The following is a 24,632-nucleotide window of genomic DNA, read 5'->3' as shown; positions in this document are numbered from 1 at the left end:
TGTCCAGTCTAAACCTACCCAGTCCTAGCTTTAGTCCATTCCTTTTTGTTCTATTACTAATTACCTGTGAGAAGAGACCAGCACCAGCCTTTCCATAACGTCCTGTCAGGTAGTTGTACAGAGCAATGAGGTCTCCCCTCAGCCTCTTCTTTTCCAAACTGAACAGCCCCAGCTCCTTCAGTCACTCTTCATAAGACTTCTTTTCCAGGCCCTTCACAGCTTTGTTGCCCTTCTCTGCACTTGCTCCAGCACCTCCACATTGAGGTGCGCAAATACTCACAATATGGGCACAATACTCAAGGTGTGGCGTCACCAGAACTGAGTACAAGAGGGCAATCACCTCCCTGCTCCTACTGGACATAGCATTTTTTGACACAAGCCAGGATGCCATTGGCTTTCTGAGCCAACTGGGCACACTGCTTGCTCATATTTAGTTGTCCGGGTTATATAACTTAAGATCAGTTTTTATCATGAATTTACATGGAATTTATTTACTTGAGAAATAAATAAGAAAATCTGTTGTATTCTGTTCTCTAAAGGAAATATGCCTTTTGACTTAGAGGAAATGTCAATTAGAATCATAGAATTGTTTAGGCTAGAAAAGAACTTAAATATCAGTCCAACCATTATCCTAACACTACCAAGTCCGATGGTAAACCATATCCTTAAGCACCAGGTCTACACATCTTTTAAGTAACACTAGGGCTGATGCTTCAACTACTTCCCTGGGCAGCCCCTTCCATTGCCTGACAACCCTTTCAGTGAAAGAGTTTTTCCTGGTGTCCAAATTGAAACAATTAAACAGACTTCATTCTAAACCAGCAGCTTAGACATTTTGCATTTATAAATATATAAAACTATGACAGTGTTTTGCACTTACAGATATGCTGAAGAATGTGTACTGTATAGATGACTACACTTTGTGGAGCTTTCTTTGAGACTTAGATGCAATTTTGCTAATTGTTATAATTCATTTGTGGGTTACTTATTGCTTCAAGCAAATGTAAGATGGGGAATATCAAAAGAAATAAAAGTTAAGGGGAAAAACCTGAGTTTTTGTATGTCCTTTTGGGAAAAACATTTGTCACTAGTGAAATTTGTTTTTCTGTGAATGATCTTAGATCTTTAAGAGGAAGGAAGAAAAGGGCTTCTTACTTAAAGACTGTTTCTTGATGTTTGTCACCAGTGGAGTTTTCTGTAGGTTCTGCATCACTTTAGATGAACGTGTTTATATTCTAGTGCTCAGAAATAACTTTTCATTTGGGAGCTGGCTGATGTGACAGCAGGAATGTAGAGGCCCAGGGCAAGGGGACAAGGCTGAATGCTGATAGGGATATGTTGCCTCTTCAGTAGGTGCTGCAGTCTTTGAAAAGAGCGTCTGTGTGTGTGTGTACGACCATGGCTGGGGACGCGGGGAAATGGATGGGTCATGCCTGGAGAAAACTGCATTATCCTCCAGTGTCGTGGTGATAATAGAAAGGATAAAATGAATTACCCTCAATACCTGAAAGTTATTGGTTGTCTCTATGTGTAAGTGCTTATAAAAATTAATGCATTGCTTATAATATCATCAGTTGTTTCATTTAACTGAGGTACTTAGTTGTGTCATTTTATTAGTAAACCTAATAAATCTGAGGGGAAACAACACAGCAATCTTAAATTAAGCTCCTTTTTCTGTTTATTAGCTACTGACATGTTTGCGCTAATTGTAGTTTTATAAATACAAACAGTTTTTTAATGAAAACTGCACGTGTGAACTTGGGAAACATGGCAACTCAGCTTTCACTTTAAACCTGTCTTACATTAACTATGATATTGTGAAGTATTATGTAATTGTTCTTCAGTCAATGATGTGTTTGGAGTATAATGTATTATGAGATATGTAGTAAGATACGCTTACGGAGAACTGTCATATACAGCCAGCGTAAACTCAGTTTTAGAATGCATTAGAATGGAAATTATGTTGTAAATGACTTCCATGGATTTTAATCCTTGCTTTTAATACACATAGTGAGCAAAAGAGTTTTTTTATTGTTTTTGTTTTCTTAGTACCAATGAATTTATTTGGAGATAATGCTTTTGAATAGTCACGAAATTGTTTATGTCAATTGCTTCAGGGAATGGTGTAGTTAGGGAGTTCGGGGATAATATATAACCTTTGAAGAGTTAGGGTGGGGTTTTTTTACCATTCAATTTGAATTTGCTACTGTAAAGTGGATACCTGCAAAACACCCCCCCTTTTTTCTCAATATATCCTTTAGGGTTTTTTTTCAAAGTAGATTTATATTCACATCATGCATCCAGTAGCGTGGTGGGAAATAAATGTAACTGTGATAGAAAAGAACTCCAGAAGTGAAATTGCTTTTAGGACAGGTACTGAGGAGAGCACCTGTGAAGTTTAATACTCAGGGAACCTCAAGTCAGAGTTTGTAGTAGCAGGAAAATAGTGTTGGAAAAGCTGCTGCAAAAGAAGGTTCTTTGGGGAATTTGGGAGAGGCAGCAATATCCTAACCAGGCAACCATCTGGCTGTCTAAATTAGTCACAACCTCTAAATCCCATAATGACAGTCACTACTATAAAGGTAACTTTAAACTGCCTTCCTTTGTGAAGCTGTGAGAAATTCTCTCATCCACATCACCGGTTTAGAGAAAATAGTTGCAAAGTTGGGTTTCTCTCAGACATATTACTGACTTAGTAGTTGGAAATGAGCTGTTTCTAGGGTTTGAAATTAATAAGACTTAGAGAGAACATTTTATATATGAATACAATTTTGATTGGAATTATTAAGGAATTATAATACAATCAAATGTGAAGTTGTGTTTTCTTTAACACAAAAGTGTGATTTAACATTAAGCTCCACAGTGAAGTCTCACCTACAGGTTCATTTTGCATTACAGTAAAAGAAGGAATACATTTGTCAAATCTCTAGTCCGTTTTGTGTTAGCTAGCCAGGGCTTACATTGGTTGTATTTTGTGATAAATTTGGGCAGCAACACTTTTTCTATAGGAAGTCTACCATCAAAATTTAGAAGGAACAGCATCTAGCAAAAGTTAATGAAATGGAGCTGGTGTTATGAAGGTGATCTGTTGTCAGCCTTTCCATTAAAATTTTATTTTCTGTATGATACCTGGCATCCCTCAAGACAGTTTGCTTGCCAGCTTGTGGTGGTCCCTTGTATGAAGATTCTCTCTTGGAGTTTTATAAAAGCCTTTTATAGCTTGGGCTTTCTTGAATAGCTCAGTAAACAGGCTGCATTATATGTTGTGTATTTGCTTCTCTTTACTGCTTGCTAGGCATTTCAGGTAGAAAAGCATGTCACTGAAGTTCTTTTCCTGTTGGTCTTTGCTTTTTGCTTCTGTGAGAACCTCCAGCAGATGAATTCTGATAAAACTTACTGACTTCAATATCAGTCTTCTGAATTGAAACAATGGAATTCACAATGCCCTAAGATCTTAGTTGTTTTTTGAAGTTGCATGTCAAAAGGTATTTGTGTGACTTTGTGTAGGTACCTAAGTGTGATTCTGCAACAGATAGTATGAAATACTGTGATGGATGCTCTGCCACCAAGTTGGATGTGTCTGAAGTGTCCAGACATAATGGGAAGTCACAAGAGTTTCCTAGTTTTCACTGGTTATGCAAGTTCCTTACTGATGCATTTTTTTTAACAGCAGATTGAAAGCCTAGAGGTTTAATTGAAGTGGCATAACTGAGAGCTGCAACACATGAAAGGTCATTTAACTTTCTTCTGCTTTGATTTGTCTTCTTACCTACAATACTTCACAGAGATTACAGAGTTTATTTGTAGCCTGAAATGCCTTGTGATCCTTCTTTGTCTCAGTCTTTACTGCTAAGGCTAGTCTTCAGGAATCCTATACCTTCAAGATCACACAAAGTCAGGGGAACGAACGACTTTGCCTCAGCTGAAGAGAATTGGGTTAGAGATCAATCAAGTAAACTGCACATACACAAATTTTTGGGTCATAACAGGATGTCCCTGTGAGTGCTGAGGGAGCTGGAAGAAGTCATTGCTAGACCATTCTCCATCATCTTTGAAAAGTCCTGGAGATCAGGAGAAGTGCTTGAAGACTGGAGGAAAGTCATTGTAGCTCCAGTCTCCAAAAATGATAAGGAGGAGGACCTGGTTAGCCTTAACTCCATGCCTGGAAAGGTGATGGAACAGTTTGTTCTTGGCACTGTTTCAAAACACATCAAGGAACAAGGGGATTGTCAGGAGTAGCTAGCATGGAATCACCAAGGTGAAGTCATGCTTGACCAGTCTGATATGGTATATGATATCATATATTTATGATGGTATAACTGGATGAGGGGAGAGCAGTGGATGTGGCCTGCCTTGACTTAAAGGCTTTTGGTGCAGTCTCCTGCAGCATCCTCACAGCCAAGCTTAAGAAGTTTGGATTGGGCGATTGAACAGTGAGGTGAATTGAGAATTGGCTAAAGGACAGAACTCAAGAGGGTTGTGATAAACAGTGCAGGTTCTGTGTGGAGGCCAGTGGCGTTCCCCAGGGATCAATACTGGGTCCGGTCTTGTTCAACATATTCATCAGTGACCTGAACAGAGGGACAGTGTGTACTCTCAGTAAGTCTGGTGATCATACACCTAGTCACCTAGGTAGGCTGGAGAACTGGGCATGGAGAAACCTAATAGAAATTCAGCAAGAGCAAGTGTGTAGGGTACTGCATCTAGGGAAGAACAACCTCACGTATCAGTACAGGTTGAGGGCTGGCCTGCTGGAGAACAGCTCTGGGAAAAAGGACCTGGGAGTCTGACCACGAGTCAAAAATGTGCCCTTGTGACTGAGGAGGCCACTGGCATCCTGGGGTACATCAAGCAGACTGTGGCCAACATGTCAAGGGAGGTTCTTTTCCGCCTCTGCTCTGCCATGGTGAGACCTCATCTGGAATACTGTGTCTAATTGTGCGCTCCCCAGTTCTAGAAGGACGAAGAACTACTGGAGAGAGTGCAGTGGAGAGCCATTGAGTTGATTAGGGGACTGGAACATCTGCCTTATGAGGAAAGGCTGGGAGAGCTGAGACTGTTTAGCCTGGAGGAGAGAGAGAGGGAATTTCATTAATGCTTACAACTATCTAAAGGACAAGAATCAGGAGAAGGGAAACACTCTTCCCAGTGGTGTCCAGTGACAGGCCAAGGGGCAATGGATGCAAAATGAGACAGAATCACAGAAATGTTCAGGTTGCAAAAGACCCTTGGGATCACCAAGTCCAACCAATAACCCCACTCTGAGGTTCACCACTAAACCGTATCCCCAAGCACTACATCCAAATGACCTTTAAACACATTCGGGGTTGGTGACTCAACCACCTCCCTGAGCGGCATGTTCCAATGCCTGTCCACTCTTTCTGTGAAAATTTTTTTCCTAATGTCCAGTCTAAACCTACCCAGTCACAGCTTGAGGCTGTTCCCTCTTGTTCTATCACTAATGACCTGTGAGAAGAAACCAGCACCAGGTAGTTGTACAGAGCATGAGGTCTCCCCTCAGCCTCTTCTTTTTCAAACTAAACAGCCCCAGCTCCTTTGGTTGCTTTCATAAGATTTATTCTCTAGGCCCTTTACCAGCTTTGTTGCCCTCCTCTGATCGTTCCAGCACCTCCACATCTCTCTTGTATTGAGATGCCGAAAACTGAACACAGGAGGTTCCACGTAAACATACAGGAAAAAACGTTCACTCAGGGTGGCAGAGCACAGGACCGGGCTGCCCACGAGGTTGTGATTTATTCTAGATGACTCTGTTCTAGTAGAGGGTTTGGACCAGATGATCTTCAGAGATCCCTTCCAACCACTACCATTCTATGATTTTGTGTTTCACTGTCTGCCATCATAAAGATTGTGCTGTCGTAAGAATCTGATTAGTATAGCAATGATGGAATTATTTGCTGTGAGAACCAGTGTGTAACTCTGAGCAGAAATCAAGAATTTTCTTTATAGTAACTTAATGTGTGTCTTCTGTCTTAATATGTTGACTACCTGTTCCCTTGTGCTGAAAGGTAAAATCCACACAACTTATTCAAGAATAGAAAAGCACAGCTGAGACACAACTCTTTACTGTGTTTGCTAAATCTTGAAACTTTTGGATGTCAAGCAGTGATCAACAACAGGCACTGACACTTAACAGACAACACTGGAGGAAGAGATGTGGAGTGAAAAGGTGTATGTGCATTTTCTGTTGAAACTTTGCTGCAAGGCTAGGAAATGGATTGGCAAAAAAAGTAATACAGCATCAGTGTCTTCTAGATCAAAATCAGTGGTTGCAAAGAGAGGGGAACAAGTGCATCACAAATATATATTATCTGACTGAAGATCACAAGTCACTTCAGAGTGCAAATTCACTCTGTGATTTCTAAAACAGGAATATTTCTGTGTTTGTTTTCAATTAGAATATCAAGTAAGTTGACTTCCTCATTTTTGCATTGTTGCTTTTCAATCAATGAGTTGATTTACCTGATCCTTTCTTTCCTCCTGCTTTCCTCTTTTTTTAAAGGAAAATGCATGTATATGGATCAGGTTAATGACCAAGAAAATAAGTTTGATGCTTTTGCAACAATCTAATGAATCAAGATAATAGCTTAATTTTCTGGTATCTTTTAAGAGTAGTGTAACATTCAAGATGACATTGTAGAGTAAAGCACTCTGTGTTTTGTTGCTGGACTATAGGAGGAAGTGTGTGTTTGTCTCTAGGAGAATATGAATTTTGTCAAGAGACTTCTTTATTGAATGTTTCTTTTCAAGATGCTTAGTATTCTGGAAAATGTTTTGTATTGTAGAAGTCCCATGTACCATTAAATGCGATTATTTTGATGAATAAGCACAGCTGGCATTTCAATATCTGACTGCCTTCTTTTTGAGCTATAAATGGGCTGTTGTCAAGAGATTAGCTTTTGGGATGGCAAGTTAAATTGTTCATGTCTACCAATTGCCTGGTAGGACAGGGGAATAGATAGTATAAACTGTCTAGATACTCTGTTCCAAGTAGTGTATGAAGTTCTGCAGTCTGCTTGTTACAAAAGAAAACTTAAATTTACTTACTAAAACATCATTGCTTAAGTGTGTCACCGTGAATGCGCATTACAGGATTTGTTAAAATTCAGGTTTTGCAAATTTTTTTTGGTAAACTTTAATAGCTGTTGCATTGTGAACTTCAGATGGGAAGGCTTCCCTTGCCTGCTGCGTGGTGCCAAGTTGAATAAGGGTTAAATAGTTACCTCAGCTCTTGCCAAATATTGGGGCAGGTTTGTTATATCAGGCTACAAGAAGGATCTTGAACTTCCAGCCTTTTTGCCACCTGTCCTATTCTCTTCTGACAGTGAAGATCTGCATTTGGCCACTCTGGGTGGGAAGCATGCGCTTCAGAAACAAACTTTAGCTGATTGTCTCTTCTTCCACTCTAACAGCATATGATTAAGGATCTAACCACAAAGGTCTTGAATTTCACTGAATTATGCACTGGTTCTCTGCAGTCCACCTTTACTGTTGCAATTTTGAAGATTCTTTGCAGTTAAGCCTGCAGACACATTCATTTCATACAGACAAAGCACTTCAGAAACTTAAACTAAAATAGCTTTCTATTTTATCCTACAGGAAGCACAATAGTATCGTGATTAGTTATTGCACTAAGGTGGGAAAGTGTCAGGAAAGGCAGAACATTTTGTCCTTATCTATTCAGTTTGGGAATACTCTCACTTTCAGCATCTGTATTTTATTAATTTATTTTAAGTGAAGAAAGTACTAATTAAAGTTGATCAGCCTTTTCATTCTTTCCTGGGTATGCTGGTTAGATTTCTTTATAGAAATGCAGATAGCTTAAGTAACTTAATACTGTAATGTCAGAAGATAATAGATGAAACTCTAAGGTAGTTCAGAATCAACCATGCATCTTCAGTAGACAGGACTTGATTGACACTTGTTTTAGTGTTAACAGAATTATTTAGCATCTAAATTGCAATATGTAAATACATTACTATGCAAAGACAAAATATACAGCTCTTGGTGTCCTTGGGTATCGGTTAGTTGTCAAACGACATATGCATGAAGCTTGACTTGTGCAGAGGTATGTACGTTTTATATGTATTACAATATCTGAAGATGTAAGTATGCTTAGGGATTATTTTATAGGTCTGTTTTTTGTTCTGATTGAAGTATTTTTGTTCTTCAGTTTTGGAAAGCGTTCAGCAGGAAGCTTCAGGCGTGGCTGTGAATGCATTGTTTTAGAGCCGTCTGAAATGATTGTGGTAAGAGTATTTTTCACTCAGTTGCTTTCAAATGTTACAAACCAGCTTGGAAACACTTTGAACTTCCACTAAACCTTAGAGTTTTGTGTTTTCTACATAGTCTTCTTGTAAATCTAAGTTGTCATACCTTGTTTTCTTGCTATTTGTATACATACTTTAATAAAGGCATCTTTTACAATGTTGTTACATTTCCTTTTGCAGATTTCTCGTAAAACTAAAATTTTCTTGTACTAGCAGCGTAGTGGAACAGTTTGTGATTTTTTTTTTGTTGTTGTTATGTTGTGTGGGTGTTTTTGTGTGTGTGTGTTTTTGTTTGCCCTTTTTTTTTTTTTTATTAGGTGCTTAGGTAAGCAAAGATGCTTTGAAGTATTAATTTCAGGTTAGCTTTTAAGTAATTAATATTTTGTTTGGTTTATTCTCAATTATCTGAGGTTTTAAGAAGCAGTTCAAATATTTTGAAGTTCTAGTGACTTACCTGGGTGAAGATTATTTCATTAGCAGTATCCTCTGTAGTCCAGGAGCAGAAGAGGTTGTCTGAGAGCTCACAAGCTCAAAAGTTTTCAGTTGCCCCTTCAGGGTGCATCTTACGAACAAATGCACAATCAATGGGCTGAATAAGCCATATATAGATAGCCTGTACTTCAACTGTCATCTGTGACACTAAACCTGTCACCGAAGTGACAGTTCCTGTAAAACTTGCACAAGCTCAGGAAATTGTGGTTAACTTTAGGTTTGTAGAAGAGATTAGGTTACTTGTTGAAAGCCGATTGGTAGAAATGGTAGCTTTTTAACTTACCTTCCTCAAAATTCAAGCATGCTTTTGTGGGTTTTAAGCTTTTTGGGATTTCTCTGCAAACAGACAAAAATTAGTGTAGTGGTAGCTTTTTCTGTCAGGTGTTTGATGATATATCTTCCTCTTCCAGCTCTAAGAAAATCATCTTATGAAGCTAATACAATGTAGCAGAGGGCATACATGAGAAATGCCAGTTGCTTTTTTGCAATATAACCAAAACTTTCTGTAACTTTGTAAAGGGCAGCTCCCCAAATCAGCCTGCTCTCTCTCCCCATTTGTCTGACCAGTTAACTCTTATCTGACCACAAGTTCAGGAAACAGTTTATTATCCCAGAAGTATGCAGTTTAGTTGGCAGCTCTGTGGATCTTTCTTCTGTGCATTCCTTGGTATAAGTTATAAAGAAGAGACTGATATAAAGATAGGTGTAGGGAGAAAGTAATGACAGAATGGGAGTTCTAGACTGATGGACAATGTTGGGTCAGATACTCCTACATGTGTCAATTTAGTCCAATTAAAAACAACCTCTAGAATTCTAGGAAAGTTGAACACTTGAATCCATACTTTCAAAATAATAATTGTATTCTGAACAGAAGAAATTTCATTGCCAGAGTTTGTTTGGCACAGTAACTTTCAGTCATGGGGTCTTTCTTGGAGGGAGAAGTGAGAGAGATTTAGGATGTGCATGTTGACTGTGTCAGATGTGAAATACATAGTGGTGACAGGGTGTTACTAGCTCTTCCTGGTGAACCAGGAGTTCTGCTCATCCTCTTGTGTTTAGTACAATGAGAGTTGTATTTAGTGACATGAGCACAGTAATATGTAACACTTCTGACACAGATATGATGCAAATTCTTAGAAGTATTTTGTCTAATATTTCTTTTTGATGTTGAGAAATAGGGAGGAACCTTGCAAGGTGGCTCATTCTCTTCTCTGTGTCTTCAGAAATACCTTCTACCTCTGGGGAATGGAATTATTTAGGAGGAGTTAACTGAATCCCCAGATATAACCATTACTGAAACTTCTGGTGTTTGTGTTTTTTATTTTGTTTTGTTTGTGTTTTTTCTTTTTTTAATTTCTTTTTTTTTTTTAATCTGGTGTTCTTTTTTCTTGCTGTTCTCACATAAGGTTTATATTAGTAGAGTGAACAGTCTTGGTGCTGAAAAAGAAGGAAATTTGAAGCTAACTACTATTTTTTTTGAAAATAGAATTTCTGTTTCTGACAAGCAGAAACATTTTTATTTCTTGTGGGAGATGACACTCCCTTGCATCTATTGTAGGTTGATTACATGGATGAAAATGAGGAGTATTTTCAGCGTCAAGCTTCTCATAGGCAATCTCGAAGAAGATTTAGGAAAATCAACCAAAAAGGAGAGCGCCAAACCATTATTGATACTGTTGACCCTTATCCTGTGGGGAAGCCACCTCTACCTAGAGGCTATCATACGGTAAGATATGTGTATTCACAAAACCAGGAAAACTACTGAAAATAAAACCCTAAAACTGGTAAGCTTGCAGCTATCTTTAAAGAAGTGTTCTCCTGTGGGGAAATTTTCTTTTAAAATACTGTGAATATGCCTCCATCAGTATGTGAACCTGTGTGCAGCTTGCATTTTAGTTCAGAGTTAAAAAAGCATGTTTCTTATGGCTGTGAATGTCATGTGTAATTTCTTAGTGTTCCAGTCATTATTTGAAATTGTGAAAGAAACTGTGTTCTGATTTCCTTTTGATACTAAGTTACTGTACAAATAGCTTAGTATAAAGTTAGTGAAGTGCTCATTGACTTATGTAATAATAATTCCTGCCTGAAAAGGACCATGCTGCTTTGCAGTAGGCCAAATTCTTGGATTAAATGTCATTTCTTTTTGGTATCCAGAATTTAAATGTCAAATTAACCTTTACTGATGTTGGCCTCAAGAGCCCTTTATACGTGGATTTCAGTGAGCTACATAGTCTGCCCATCAGCAGGGAAATCGTTTGGTTGTTTTATCTGATTTTTTTTTTTTTTAATGAAAATAACTGATAATTAAAACTTACTCTACAAAATATTTTATATGACACTTAAATTGAGAAAAGCTCTATTATATTAATATGCTTGTTTGGTATTGATTTCAACTTACAAGTAAAATAACCAAAAAGACTTGAAAAACTGTTTCTTCTTGTCTCTTATTTGTTTAAGCCCCCAGATCTGTTAAAACCATAAAGACATGGACATAAATAACTTTGTGCATATTTAATCCCATTTAATTCATTGGGCTGAAATTTGCATAGTGTAACCCACAAGCATATACATTTGCAGGATCAGAGCTTTAGTGTTTTTTGAACACTGTCTTTTGATCCAATGCAGTTGTAAGTTGTTTCCATTCTCTGTCTTTATTCCTATTCTTTGACTCATTTGCCAGTTCCCTGTATATTCAGTGTGTGTCTGTAAGTGTGTAGATGTTTGGTTATATCCGTTAATTACACAGGCTTTTCCTCATGAGTTCAATAATTATATTTTATGTTAAAAATTTGTTTTTGTTTATACAACAGCTATCAGTAGTTTAATTTTCAGTGCAGTTTTAATTGCCTCCAAATTTAATACAAATTGAGCCAGTTAGATGAAAATACAGATCTGTTTTTGAAAAATAAGTATGTGGTATTGTACCTGGTAGGAATTACAAGAATAATTGCTTTTGTTCATATTACTTAGGTGCATATGTTGTGCTTAGCAAACAGTTCTAGTGATTTTTATCGAACTCTAGAAGGGCAATTTGCCCTCTGCAGTGCCATTTGCATTCGTAGGTCCTTGCCTGTTGTATAAATTTCACTTTAGATATGCCCTAATGAGTTTTTGTAAGCTTAACTGTTACTTAAGAGCAAAAGCCCATTCTGTGCCATTCTGTTGTGCGAGTTCATAATGATTTTGCATATATGTTAGGAAATTCATTGCAAGTGAATTTTCATATTGAGTTGGAAGAGATTGCCAAATAAACTGTAAAATGAACAATAACTACAGTCGAATAGTGTTTTAAAAAGTGTAATAAGGTATATGTGACTGACTACTATTTTTTTTTTCTTCCAAAGCAAATAGAGTCATAGAGCTCAAATAAGCTTTACAGTATAATCAAGACTCTCCATGCTGACCCATCCCCTCCTATTTTTACAGTTTTTGGTGATCTTGTATGCGTTTTTCTCTCATTCACTTATATTAGCCATATTATTTCTGTTGCTTTAACCGTATGTGTTAAAGGCTTCATTGTCTTTACTCCCTATTTTATGTCCCTTGACCTCATTTTTCTGGCATAATTTCTAGAATAATTAATTGAAGAAAGCAGTTTTTTTGGAAAAACCTAAGGACTGAAAGCATATTGTAGCACATGAACATGTGGGCTTGTTGCCCATCCATTCTTTGGTCAGCATCTGTAAGAGTCTCATCTTTGGTTCTATTTCTTAATTTTATACAGAGAAGCATTAAATGTTCAGACATTGCACTAAATAATGTGTTAGTTAAGTTGAGAAAGGATTTATTTGTTTTCCGGTTGCCTTTTTTTCTTGTTGATGTGTTGTGGTTTAGGCGTCAGATAAGATACATGAGATTGAAAGTAAAAAAGCTGCTTTGATAGCATCCTCAAAATTTTCACAAAACATGTAACCTTTTCATATTTTATTTTATCCTAAATCTGTATTCACCATGTAGAATGAATTTTTTTTTCCTGATAAATTATTAATGCTTTGATCGCAGTAGTCACTGAATGTTTTTCTTCAGAAAGTTCAAGTATTTTCTGAAGAACGCTTTCTACAGCTTTGTGAAAATGTAGAACGGAAATGAAGATGCATGGCTGTGCTTTTCAAGAATTAAAAATTAACTGCAGTGCTCTCAGTTGTGGCATGGCTTTCTGTATTAGAATCAACTTATAAGGGATGGTGGACCCTCATTAACATTTTTTAACATTATCTTCATAGTGGTGGAATGTACTATAGCATGTCTGATAATGTTCATCTTTTCCTTTCCTCCTATATGGCATTCATTTCATTTTGGCTCACAGGAATGCACTAAACCTCAGGTATTGTAACTTACCGTGTATGGTCCACTAACAATTTACTTGTGGGTTTGCAGTATGATACCATAATACTGATGCAATGTTTAGACTAAAATTGCTTCCTAGCTTTTCCTTTGAGAGTTGAGCAATCTCACTATGATATAAAAATACTAATGCAAGTGTTGAATTTGTTGACAGCACAAAGTCTCTTGCCCAGTTGGACCATTCTTCCTTGCGTTGACATGTTACGATATAGAGAAGGGGTGTATATATAAAATATTTAGTGTTTCACAGACTGCTAACTCAAGTATCCCTTCTATTACATGGAGGAGCTAATCTTCGACTGAAAAAAAAAATAGGCCCCCTGTTGATGTTTAGTTACCTTCATGTCAATAAAACAGGGAAATGTGGTGTGACACGATGTGCACCAAAGACTCAACAAAAAGTTTGTTAGCTGAAAGCTTGCAACAGTACTTTCTGCTTGTCTTCTGATAGTGTATACCAATTCAGTATAAACAAGCAGGGTTTTATAAACTCCTGTCAAAACGTGTGTAAGTGGCTGTTATGTGAAATACAGGATTGCCAAGCTAGGGAGAAAAGTGTGCCCAAGTCAGTCAAGTATCTTGGAATGGTACCAAGCAAAACATAGATGTTTTGCCTGATCAGATCTCAAATGCAAAGTAATCTGAAGATTATTTTTTTTTAAAGTTGTATTTTTTTAATTGCATTTGTCAGTGCCAAAGTAAATACTGAGCTAAATACAACATTTGATAGGAATGTCTTGTCACACTGGTAAATGTCCCCCCTATTATGCTTGAGAAATCTCATGACAGAGTTGAAAACCAATATAAATTATTTTTTTAGCTTCAAAATTCTTCCTTTCCTTCTATGTCAAGTTGTTCAATTTCTTTTCATAATATACTTTAGAGGGTTCAAATTTCACAGTGGTTCCAGTACCACAGGCAAGTGACTTCCATGCCAAAATGTTTTCTAGTGTTTGTGGTACATTTCTTGCAGGACCCCAGTTCCTTATCTCCAGATCAGTGCTCACCGCTTTTTTCAAGTGGAATGATTTTAGTAACCTATGGTTACTAAAGAAATGGCTGTAACTATGCTGTAGTAACCATAGGCTGTAACCTATCGTTACTAAAATTAGTCTGAGAGTGTGATAATGTGCTTCTCAAATTAGGATAGGAATTTGAAATACTTTGTAGTATTTTGATAACTTATCTTAATGCTTAATGGACCATTTGAAGTGAAATCTCATGTTGAATATCTTACTTGGCTGTGTTACTTTTGGAACAACTGTTGCTGATTTCTCGGATAAGGAAAACAGAAACTTCATACTGTATGGAAGTAAAATGAATGCTTTTTATCAGACTAAGAAAATGGCATCCTTTTTGCCACCCATTTGTAGTGTGGGAAATTAAATCTGTTCTTTTTCAGGGAAGGAGAAAAAAATATTCTGCTAAGTTTAGGTTGAGCTATTCTAACTGGAATCTGGAAAACCATATTCATTTTTTTTTAATGGAAAATGTTTGGTTGTGCTTCTAATGTGTTAACAACTCCATCGTACTAGGAAGTGGATTTTAACTTTTGAATGTGGATTTTCTTTCTGTGTGTATCTATACTTCAGGCTATTTAATGTTTTCAGTGAAAAACCTGTGTTTTGAGTGTCATGGCTGAAAGTGTGGACCCTTTATCCTGAGAACCTACATGGCTTTTTGTCTGCTTTAATCTGATTTCATTGATTTATTTTTAAAGGTGTGGAATTAATTTAAAAAAGAATAGACTTCTGTATAAAATCTTGCTGCCGATAAACTTTGTGGTTGCCTCAGTACATCTGAAAAATTGATCATGCCTGGTCTGAGTGTTGCTGAGCTAGTTATTAGGTGTATATAGTGTAAATTAAAAGAAGTCCATAAAGGAAAAATATCTTTTTCCAAACTATGATGCTGTTCTTCAGGGTTATAGAGGTTACTAGTAGTAATTGATAACTCCCTCATTTATGATATATTGTGTCTTTCTCCTGTGCCTTACACTCGATATGTAAACTGAGATGTGGGATTTTACTAGTCTGTATCACAATCTTTACTTTGTAAAGACAGTATATCAAAGCTTATTGCAGAACACTTAGAAAGATGCAGACAGACCTATAAACAACATGCTGAAGCACCTGTGAATAACTCTGAATAGAAAGTATAGTGTGTGGTATTTTTTACTCTGACAGTCTATCCAGATTTCAATTAACAGGCTTATGAAAATTGGTGCTAGTGTAACTTCAGCTGGGTTTTTTTTAAAGCCTGCTGCTGAAATCCCTGCAAAAGTTCTCTGTAGTAGCCTTTCTTACTCCTTTCAGTTTTAGATTCACGTGAGGTGGCAAGCCATTTATCTGGTGTTGGAAAGAAAAGAGCAGTGGGCATGGAGCCATCAATAGCCCCAGCCTCTTCCCCAAGTTACAAGCATGTAACAATATTCTCTGCATACACTGTACTACGGAACCAGGCTTCATGCTGATGTGTTAAAGGCAGGCAAATATTGTCCTGCTGGGTTTTATTTGAAGGAGGTGGCTAAAAATTTGAATGAGATCTGGAAATGAAACAATGTCTAATATCACTGAGTCAAGTCTCATCTGCAGCCATGACTCCTTGAAAAAACAAGTATGAGGGATTTTTCTCTCTTTTAAAAATGTTGTTAAAAAAAAAAAAAAGACATTATAACCTGTTCACTTAGTAGTAAGTACAAACTTTGCTTCCTGCCTCTATCTTTGAAGTAACAGTTAGTGCAAAGGTTGACAGAGTAGCCTATTTTCTTGATACCATTTACATTCATGCTGAAAGTCTAAAATTTTTGGATGGAAAATTCATGCTCAGGTTGTTCTTCTTTATGAAACAAACTTATCCTTTTCTTTATCTGCAAAGTTATATTTTAAAAACCAATGAAGCTATTTTATGTCATATTTCTACATTTAGGTAGGATTAAAAACAAAAATAATTTCAAAATTTTTGTCCTAAATTTGATGCAAAAGCCTAGTGGCTTTCCTTTATTCAGTGTGTGTGCCTACTGAAGCAATGTGTTTACAAGATGACATGCAGAGTTTTCTTTATATATCAGTGGTTTATATACTACAGGAGAATTAAAAACAGCTGATTCTATTTTATGACTTTGCTACAGATGTCCACTATAATTTGGGATGAGTCTTAATATTAAAAAACAGATAAAACAATTGCTTCTCTGCATGTGTGTTTATGCTGTAAAATACGTACTGCTGCATGTCTTTCCATGGATTACTACAAATCATCATGGCATGCTTCGTACATATACGTGGACATGAGGTCCACAGCGGTGTGGACTTCAGAGTATTGTGACATACCTTGATATAATGTGTTCTTGATATCACATTGTGTTCTGGACAGTAAATTGCTGATAATATAATTACTGTAATTGGTTGACTTTACCGCATGTGGAATTTCAGTCATTTTAGTTTGAATCGGTAGGAAAAGTTGTCAGATACCTAAATAAATTTAACGGAACACTGTCAATCTTTCAAGCCTGTAATTAGCTGTTGGTTTTAATGTTCCTGATGGTTTTTAGGATTACCTAGCACTTGCATTCTAATACAAGTTCACTTAGTAAAGAACAAACCACAGAATCAATTGTGAGTATTCATATATATATATATATATATATATATATGGGAAAAAAAAAAAGGTGTTAGCTTCTATAAATAAAGAACCACATCTGAGCTGATTTTTGAAGTCTAGGAAAATTATTTGGTAGGGTAGAGAACAAGGAAGCATAGACACACTGTAAGCTCAACTCCATGCAAAGGTATAAAGGATACGGAGAGGTCATGAGTAACCCCTGTTTTAAACATCTTTGACCTTGGAAGTGTTAAGCAGGTCTGCTTCTGTGCCTTTTTTCCCCTTGTAAAAACTACTGTATTATCCTAGTCAAGTACACTAGGTTGTTATGTATACGTAGGTGTATTTTGAAGTAAGATACTACAAAAACTGTGAGGTAATTTTATCTGAAAGAGGAGATTCTGGAGATTAAGCAGTGCCTGTTAGCTGTCTTTTTTATAGAAGCTGGATGTTTCTTTATGGGAACATCCATTGGTAATGACAATACATAATTCCCAAATGTTGTAGCAAAACACAACCTTGGCAACCACATGGCTTCCTTCCTTCATCTGTGTTGTAAGGGACTACTACTGTTTAGGTTATGTCTGAGCAGTGTTATCATTTTGTGTAGCACCTGAAGCAAAACAAAATTGTTGGTTCCTCATCCTTTTAGTAACGTCTACTAGCAAGCTAATGTAAAATTGATGACATGTAGTGTATTATTTACTCAACTTGCAGCTTCTGTCAAAAAGGAGATCTATTTTTGTATATTACATCATCCCTGCTGCAGAACATATGTATCCATTGGGACTTACTGTTCTTCCATTCCCTTTGGAAGGGTTCACATTTCTGTCGTAACTGGATTTGTAATTGTGATTAGATTTGGAAATTCAAAGAGAAATATTGAAGCTTTGCATTTTGTTTTTTTTCTGCCACTGAAGTGTCAGTAATCTTACTGAGTTTCTTTTCTTTTTTCTTTTTTTAATATTACCGACGATAGGCTTTGTTTACAGTGTATGGAGTTAACAATACTTCTGTCCACACATGTGAACATTTGATTAATAATAGCATAGATTTTTCCAGATAAATATGAGGTTTTTGCTGTTAATGAATTGTGATGTGCTCTTTTATAGTGTATGAAAGATTGCCTTTCTGAGATGTAGAGTATGAAACTAAATATGAAGTCTGTCATCAAAGCAAAAGGTTGTTTATGCATCAGGAAAAAAAGAATTTTTTGTAATTTTGATCATTGCATAATGTAACTAACTACAAATACTGAATTTCTACCACTTAAACTTGATTAACAGTGAGGAAGATTTAAAAACCATCACACAGAAGACATGCATGTACTCTTAAACATTTTAAAGACAGGATATCCTCATAGTGTCAGGTTGTTAATTTAAAAACAGTGTTTGCATCTAAAGTACGTGATCCAAGTATACACACCTTAAATCTTGTGTTCAGGTTTGGGCCCCAAGCTACAAGAAAGATATTGAGGTGCTGAAGCATGTTCAGAGAAGGGCAATGAAGCTGGTGAAGGGTCTAGAGCACAGGTCCTCTGAGAAGTGGCTAATGGAACTGAGGTTGTTTAGCCTGGAGAAAAAGAGGCTCAGGGGAGACCTTATCACACTCTAGAACTACTTGAAAGGAGGTTCTAGTAATTTGGGGTTCAGTCTGTTCTCCCAAATAACAAGCAAACAGGACAAGAGAAAGTGGCTTCAGGTTGTGTCAGTGGAGGTTTAGAGTGGATATTAGGAAAAACTTTCTTTGCTGAAAGGGTTGTAAAGCATTGAAAGAGGCAGACCAGGGAATTAGTTGACTAGCCATCTCTGGAGGTTTTAAAAGATGTGTAAATGTGGCACGGGGATAGGGTTTAGTGGTGGATGGGGCAGTACTTGGTTGACAGTTGGTCTTGATTATCTAAAAGGTCTTCTACAACCTAAACGGTCTATTATTCTACCTCCAGAAGGCAAGTTATTCTTTCACTTTGTGTTTTGAATTTGCAAATGCTTCTATTTTTTTTTTTTTTTGCAGCTGACATGTGTTAGCTCCTCACTGTTCTAGAAGTTATCAGTCATGAAGGTGAGGGGGAGCAAGATGGCTTCTTCATATCCTGAAATATTGATATTATAGTCATGCCTAAAGGCTCCACCAAAGACTGGAACCGATTTCAGCACATTTAAACATGACTCTTTCATTATGAGTTTTGGTGTGCATGACTATCAAATGAGATTGAGATGAGGAAGGAGGAAATTAGAAGCAACACAAGAATTTAGCTATAAAACAAGAACTGTAACCTGCAGCTTATGGCTTCTGGTTTGATGTCATGATCTGAAACAGTAATTTGTGAAAGTACAATAGAATGGTGGTAGTAGATTAGAACTAAATTGTGTATATTTAATTTAACATAGCTTCCACTTTCATGTGTTTGAAGCTTTGGGCTACTTGTAACTTTTGCTATGTGGAAATAATGCTGTAATTTGTGAATTATTTCAAGATTTTTAAAAGTTATTGGTATTGTTTTAAAAGGTGCCCAAAAAAATCCTAAAAGTAAAATTTTAAGAGTATAGCAATTGACCAAGCTCTCAGGATAGATCTTTGAGCTTGTCTCTGTGGTGGTGGTAGGTTTCTTGGGGTGAAAGAGAAGAAAGCGCTTTGGTTTCTTTAAAAGCTATGTTTGTTTGAAATGAAAGAAATACAGTTTTTACAGTGATAACTGATCATTCAGCATCGTCCTGCTTCTAAGCTTTTAGTTGAGGCTCAGTAGCCCAAGGTGCAGATACCAGGCTGATGATACAGCAATGCCTGTCACACATTTCAGGCAGTCTTAATTTTTAAATTTAAGCAAAGATTTGTCTTGGCCAAAGGTGCCAAGGTGAAATAATTTGCTTTATTTAAACATTAGTAAATCTGAGACAATCTTCTTATGGGTAAACTTCTTACTTTCTTTTGTATATGTGTATATTACAGTGCCCAGGATATTCCTGCTAAGTGTAAATACTATTGTTCATGCTTGTGTCTTTCAGTTGATTAAATTATATTCTCTATATTACTCTTGAATGTTGTAATTTAGTGAGTATAATGGCCTGCAGCTAACTGCTTTTAAAGTCTGCAAATGATCCATGGCACGCAAGAGATCATTTTAAAAGTAAGCATGATGACAGCTGTTCTGACAGTAATCTTAAAATACAAACCAATGTAGAATCAAATTATTAGGGAGACTCCATCTAGTAGGTGCACTTCTACCTAATTTTATTTAGCACTAGGTAACTGATCTTGTAATTGGAAGGAAAAAATGCATTGCGAAATTTGTGAAATGAGACAGCCAGCAGTTGGTGGTACCTGGTTTGACTGGGAAAGGGTGTTTCTTAGAATTTTATATAAAGATTTTTTACTTTGTAGGATGTAATGTTGTGTTTTGACTTTTCCTGTCTAAAACCAATTTGGCTCCTTCTACTTGAGAATTATTTTTAAAAAGTAAAGGACAACTGAAGTTGCATTCCGTTTGCTACTGATGAAAGGGCAAGGTCTAGATAAAGTTTTTCTGCGCAGTTGCTAGAACAGGGGCACAAAAGTCAGGATATATTGGTGCACATAGCACGTTATGCAAGGGAGGACATGCAGGGGGACATGAAGAGAGAAAGAAAATGGTCTCATGCTGGTAAACTGTTTTTAGCATGGATTTTAATTGAGAATCCCTGGAGTAGGCTCTTTTGGAGGGTCTTCTTGAAGAAGATTGTGGCTGGAGACAAAAACAGAAGTTACTTCCTTCTAACAGACAAGTGAAATGAGTGAATGATAATCCTCTGTAGCAGCAACCATCTCTTTGAAGTTAAACTTCTTCAGAATACCAGAGATAAGTAGTTAGTTACCCCAGGAGATGTTCAAATAAACATTCAAGAAGATGGACAGAAAGGACACAAGGTCAGGTATGGTAGTAAGAATGGCACTCAATTTCCACCACCATCTGGGTAATCACAAAGCCTGATGGCAGACTGTAGGTTGTGTGCTTGTCCTGTCTCTTGAGCATCATGAGAAGTTCTCAAAGTTTCTAAGTTCAAGTAAAACTGCTTAAAACAAAAATACTTGCTCTCCACTACTAACAAAATCTCCCACTGAATAAACAAGCAACAAAACCCAACAAAAAGTCAGATTGGGAAAGAGGTAATTTAAAAAATCTATTAATATTTTATACTGAAACATTAAATAATTGTTCCTGTGTCTTGCAGGATTCAATGCAGCTGATAAAGATTATAATGGTTTAGAATTCAGGGAGTTGACTGACCACAGAAAAGTGTCTGAGTTTTATTCTTTATTCTTGCCTTTTAATAGCACAGCAGTACAGATACATGTGAAAACGGTATGCAATTCTCCAACTTTCTTAAAGTTGTTGTTCATTATTAGACAATGGAGAACATGAAATATGGGTGCTGCCTCACTTAAGTGAAAAATGTGTGTCCCTGAATTCCCACAGTGAAATTCATATAGGCACAATGGTATGTGGGAGTTTTGTGGCTATTTTTGTTGTGTTTTGTTTTTCCTGCAAGATGGTAATACAGAGTAGTGAACCTTGTCCTCAGCATGGTACAGATGGTGAGGTATGGTTTAAATTTGCTAAAGAGGCCATATTAGTCCTGTGCCCAATATCATATTTCTTGACCTTAAAAGAGCATTTGCTTTTTTGCTTTCATGCTTTTTTTTTCGCAGTTTAAAAGAAGAAAGCACATTCTCATGTTCTCTGATTAATTAGCACATTATCTAAAACTCTTGTCCTTAGACTAAAGTGAGAAAATTTTATGAACATTGGGAAAAACTTAATATATGCTGACAGACTATATGTTTTCTACTCCTGAAGCACTGAAGCAGTTTAAGGAAATTAAACTAATCTGTGACCATTCTGTCAGCTGAAGTAATTTATATATGCAGTTTTAATGCCTAATTTTAAACATTTAATAATGTTAATCTATACTTCTAAAGCCATGTTATATACATTCAGCTTTAGGCTTGTATAAGTAATAACCCTTCACTTAACATAAAAACCAGAGGTAAGTCAGTTCAGTGACCTAACAAACATGCATATTAAATATGATTTTGATCTTGCAAGTAGGAACACAAAATACCTGTCCATCTTTTTTTGAAGAAAAAAAAGTCATTGGTAGATTTAAAGTATAAATAAATATGGAGTCCAGCTAATTTTCTGTTTTCTGTTACTGTGGTGAGCCTTTGCTAAATTAGTTACTCTGGAAATAGGGCATCTTGTCACATTTAGGATGTATATCCATCAATTACAGGTTTTCTTCATGTCTGTTCTAACATAATTGTCTGTATGTAAAAGAATTTGATGGCAAATATTTCAAGTGAATACTATAACTTGCTCACATTTTAAGATGGATGATATGCAAACAAAGTTTGCTGTACTGAAAACGAGCTGTGCACAGAAGGTGACAAATGCATCTGCTGTCAAAAGGAAGACTGGCAGTCTATGGTACATTCACCCAGCTGAGGCACCAGCCTGACTGCTCTGGGCTTGTCATTATTTTAAAGATCCGGATTATAGATTCATCTGCAACAGCAGCTTGACAGAAGGGCATTTGTTCAAATGATCTGTAACATTATACATGTGTTACCAAAACAGCACCCATCACTCCATTGTAACTATTTTTTGGTGTTGCTAGTGGTGCTGTGAACATCATTAAAACGTGTTAATGCCACAGCTTTATGAATAATAATTATAAAAAAAATTGGTAAATACTTTATCCATATGTTTTGGCTGAAGTAGTATTTTGGTCATAGAACCCCACCTTGGAGAACACAATAGGTTATTTTCCTTTATTAAAACAGCTTTATTCAAAGCTCCTGAAGTTCTCAAGGAAATGCAAAGATGTCCCTGGAATATCCTGTGTCTGTGTTATGCTGACAAACAGGAACTTGCTTACCTGAAATTGGGTCATATGGATGCAGATATGAAATTACTGGCAATAAATTTCTCTAAATACATTAGAATAAGACTTGAATGTTGTAGGGACGTTTAGATGTTTTGCAGCTTTCGGAAAGAATTACTGTTAAGGATTTTTAGTGGTTTCAGTTGTGTTTTTAAATCTGGTGGGAGCACCAGATTGTTTTTTTTTTTAGCAATCTCTTCCATAAAGGTAGAAGGATGGACTGTGCATCAGCATCGTAAAATTCAGAAGCATACTCCTGGGAATTTAACGGTTTTGTGTCCAATAGCCCTGAGCTTAAAATTGTTTTAAACCTCCATTTCTTGCCAAGTGAGGACAGCAGGTGAAAGTAAAGACCCCTCTGCCTTACTAGCCTTAAAATGATATGCTCTTCAATGTAGCTGTTTATATCCACCTGCACAATTGTGCAATATCTTTGTAATAGTGCCTTCACAGTGATTATGGGGTTTTTTGCCTTATCCCTTGGTTTTTCTTTCTGTTTCTTTGACTTCCAGTCCTGTGGTTTTTTAGCTACTGGAGTCATGAAGTGGCAGTAAATTTGGTGATCTTACAGTGTTTTGTTGTCTTTTGACTGTGGTTTTGAACATAATAGATACTTTACATTGTGTTTAAACGGAAGTGAAAAATGAGCTGATAACTTCAGGTTTAGAGGTACTTCAGGAAAAGAATGGTTTCTGTGTATGTAATCTACATAAAATTTCAAGTGCTCCTGTAAGTAGTTGTGAGTTAAAGTGACTGCTTGAAACTGAAGATCTGAGGTAATCTATTGTTGCAGCATTTGTCATTAACCTAAAAAGGTTTAATACTCCAAGCATTGTTGACACTGCTTAGGAGAATAATATCCATTGGAGAACGTGAAACAGTTGAGAGGCATAGCAGTTAAATGGTGCATGAGGCTGAGATCTCTATCGATTTTAACCTTGAATTCAGGACTGCTCTTTATGAATCTGGAATCCTGTGGTTGTTCAAGGCTGTCCTGGTATTTGTAGTTACTTTCAATTTTTTTGTTTTCTTTAATATTTTTTACTGTGACTCATAATGAGATGCCAGCTTTTTTACAAATACAGTATTTTAGTGGGAGATATCCTATCATGTCCAATTATTGCTCATCAGGTTTATTAAGGTCTCACTTCAATTGCCTAGAAGCATTTGCAAAAATGTCTCTCATTTTTCAAGCTTCAAGTGTAAGCAAGGATTTCTTGCATGAGTTTTGAAATGTACATGAACACAAAGCTTCAGTTAGGTTTTGTACAAACTACTTGTTTATGATAGAAGCTTTCCAGGATGTATTGTTCTGATGTCTCACCCTGACTCAAATTATATTTGTTTTTCACTGAAATATATTGAATGTTGCTTTGAGTGGTATTTTCTTCATCTAATCACATAAATGTAACTTTTACATTTTGAAGATGAAGAGACGTTTTTCTATTTTGTAAACCACCATGTTTCCATCAATTAGACTTATGTTGACTTAAATTTTATATTCATATATCAAGTACTAATTTCATTTTCTAGCAGGTGAGCAGGCATGTATAGCCTAAGTAATAGGGAAGTGTTTCATGGCATTGTCATCTGGAAGTTTTGACTTTTCACTGTCATTTCACTGGCTTTATCCAAGTCTTCATGTTACACGTGAAGGCTCATGTCACAGAAACTTAGACTAGATTTTAATTGGAAGCACCAGCTGATGCAGACTAAGATGTATGTTGATAGTTGTGTATGTAATGGAATTTAGAAGGTGGTGTGCTCTCTTCCTGTGCTGGGCAAGCATTTGTCTTGGCAGAATCCTGTTCCTGATAGGAGCATAAAACCCCACACCAATTCTGATCATGGTGTTAACCGCAAGGCCCCAGACTCAAAACTTTAATTGCTTTGTCAACAGGTAATATTTAAAAATTTTGTATTAGAAAAGATTTGTCTAAGCTTCCTAGAATGAGCAACTGCCACTCTTTCGGGCCCGCACATCAGA

At 36.6% G+C, this 24,632-nt stretch overlaps 1 protein-coding gene across 3 annotated transcripts in view; it reads left to right on the top strand.

The window, feature by feature from the left end:
* Nucleotides 1–24,632, top strand: part of RAPGEF2 (Rap guanine nucleotide exchange factor 2) — a 169,484-nt gene that overhangs the window by 79,176 nt on the left and 65,676 nt on the right. For 2 of the 3 annotated variants that reach the window (XM_054383180.1, XM_054383182.1), the window contains exons 5-7: nucleotides 8,192–8,267; nucleotides 10,339–10,506; nucleotides 13,087–13,104. In XM_054383180.1, coding sequence (XP_054239155.1) covers nucleotides 8,192–8,267; nucleotides 10,339–10,506; nucleotides 13,087–13,104 — 262 coding nt within the window. The remainder of the gene's footprint in view (nucleotides 1–8,191; nucleotides 8,268–10,338; nucleotides 10,507–13,086; nucleotides 13,105–24,632) is intronic. The other variant, XM_054383181.1, reaches the window with a different exon arrangement.

Source organism: Indicator indicator, chromosome 8 (genome assembly GCF_027791375.1).
Source record: "Indicator indicator isolate 239-I01 chromosome 8, UM_Iind_1.1, whole genome shotgun sequence".
Classification (NCBI taxonomy): Eukaryota; Metazoa; Chordata; class Aves; order Piciformes; family Indicatoridae; genus Indicator; species Indicator indicator.
This window is presented reverse-complemented; position numbering and strand designations above follow the sequence as displayed.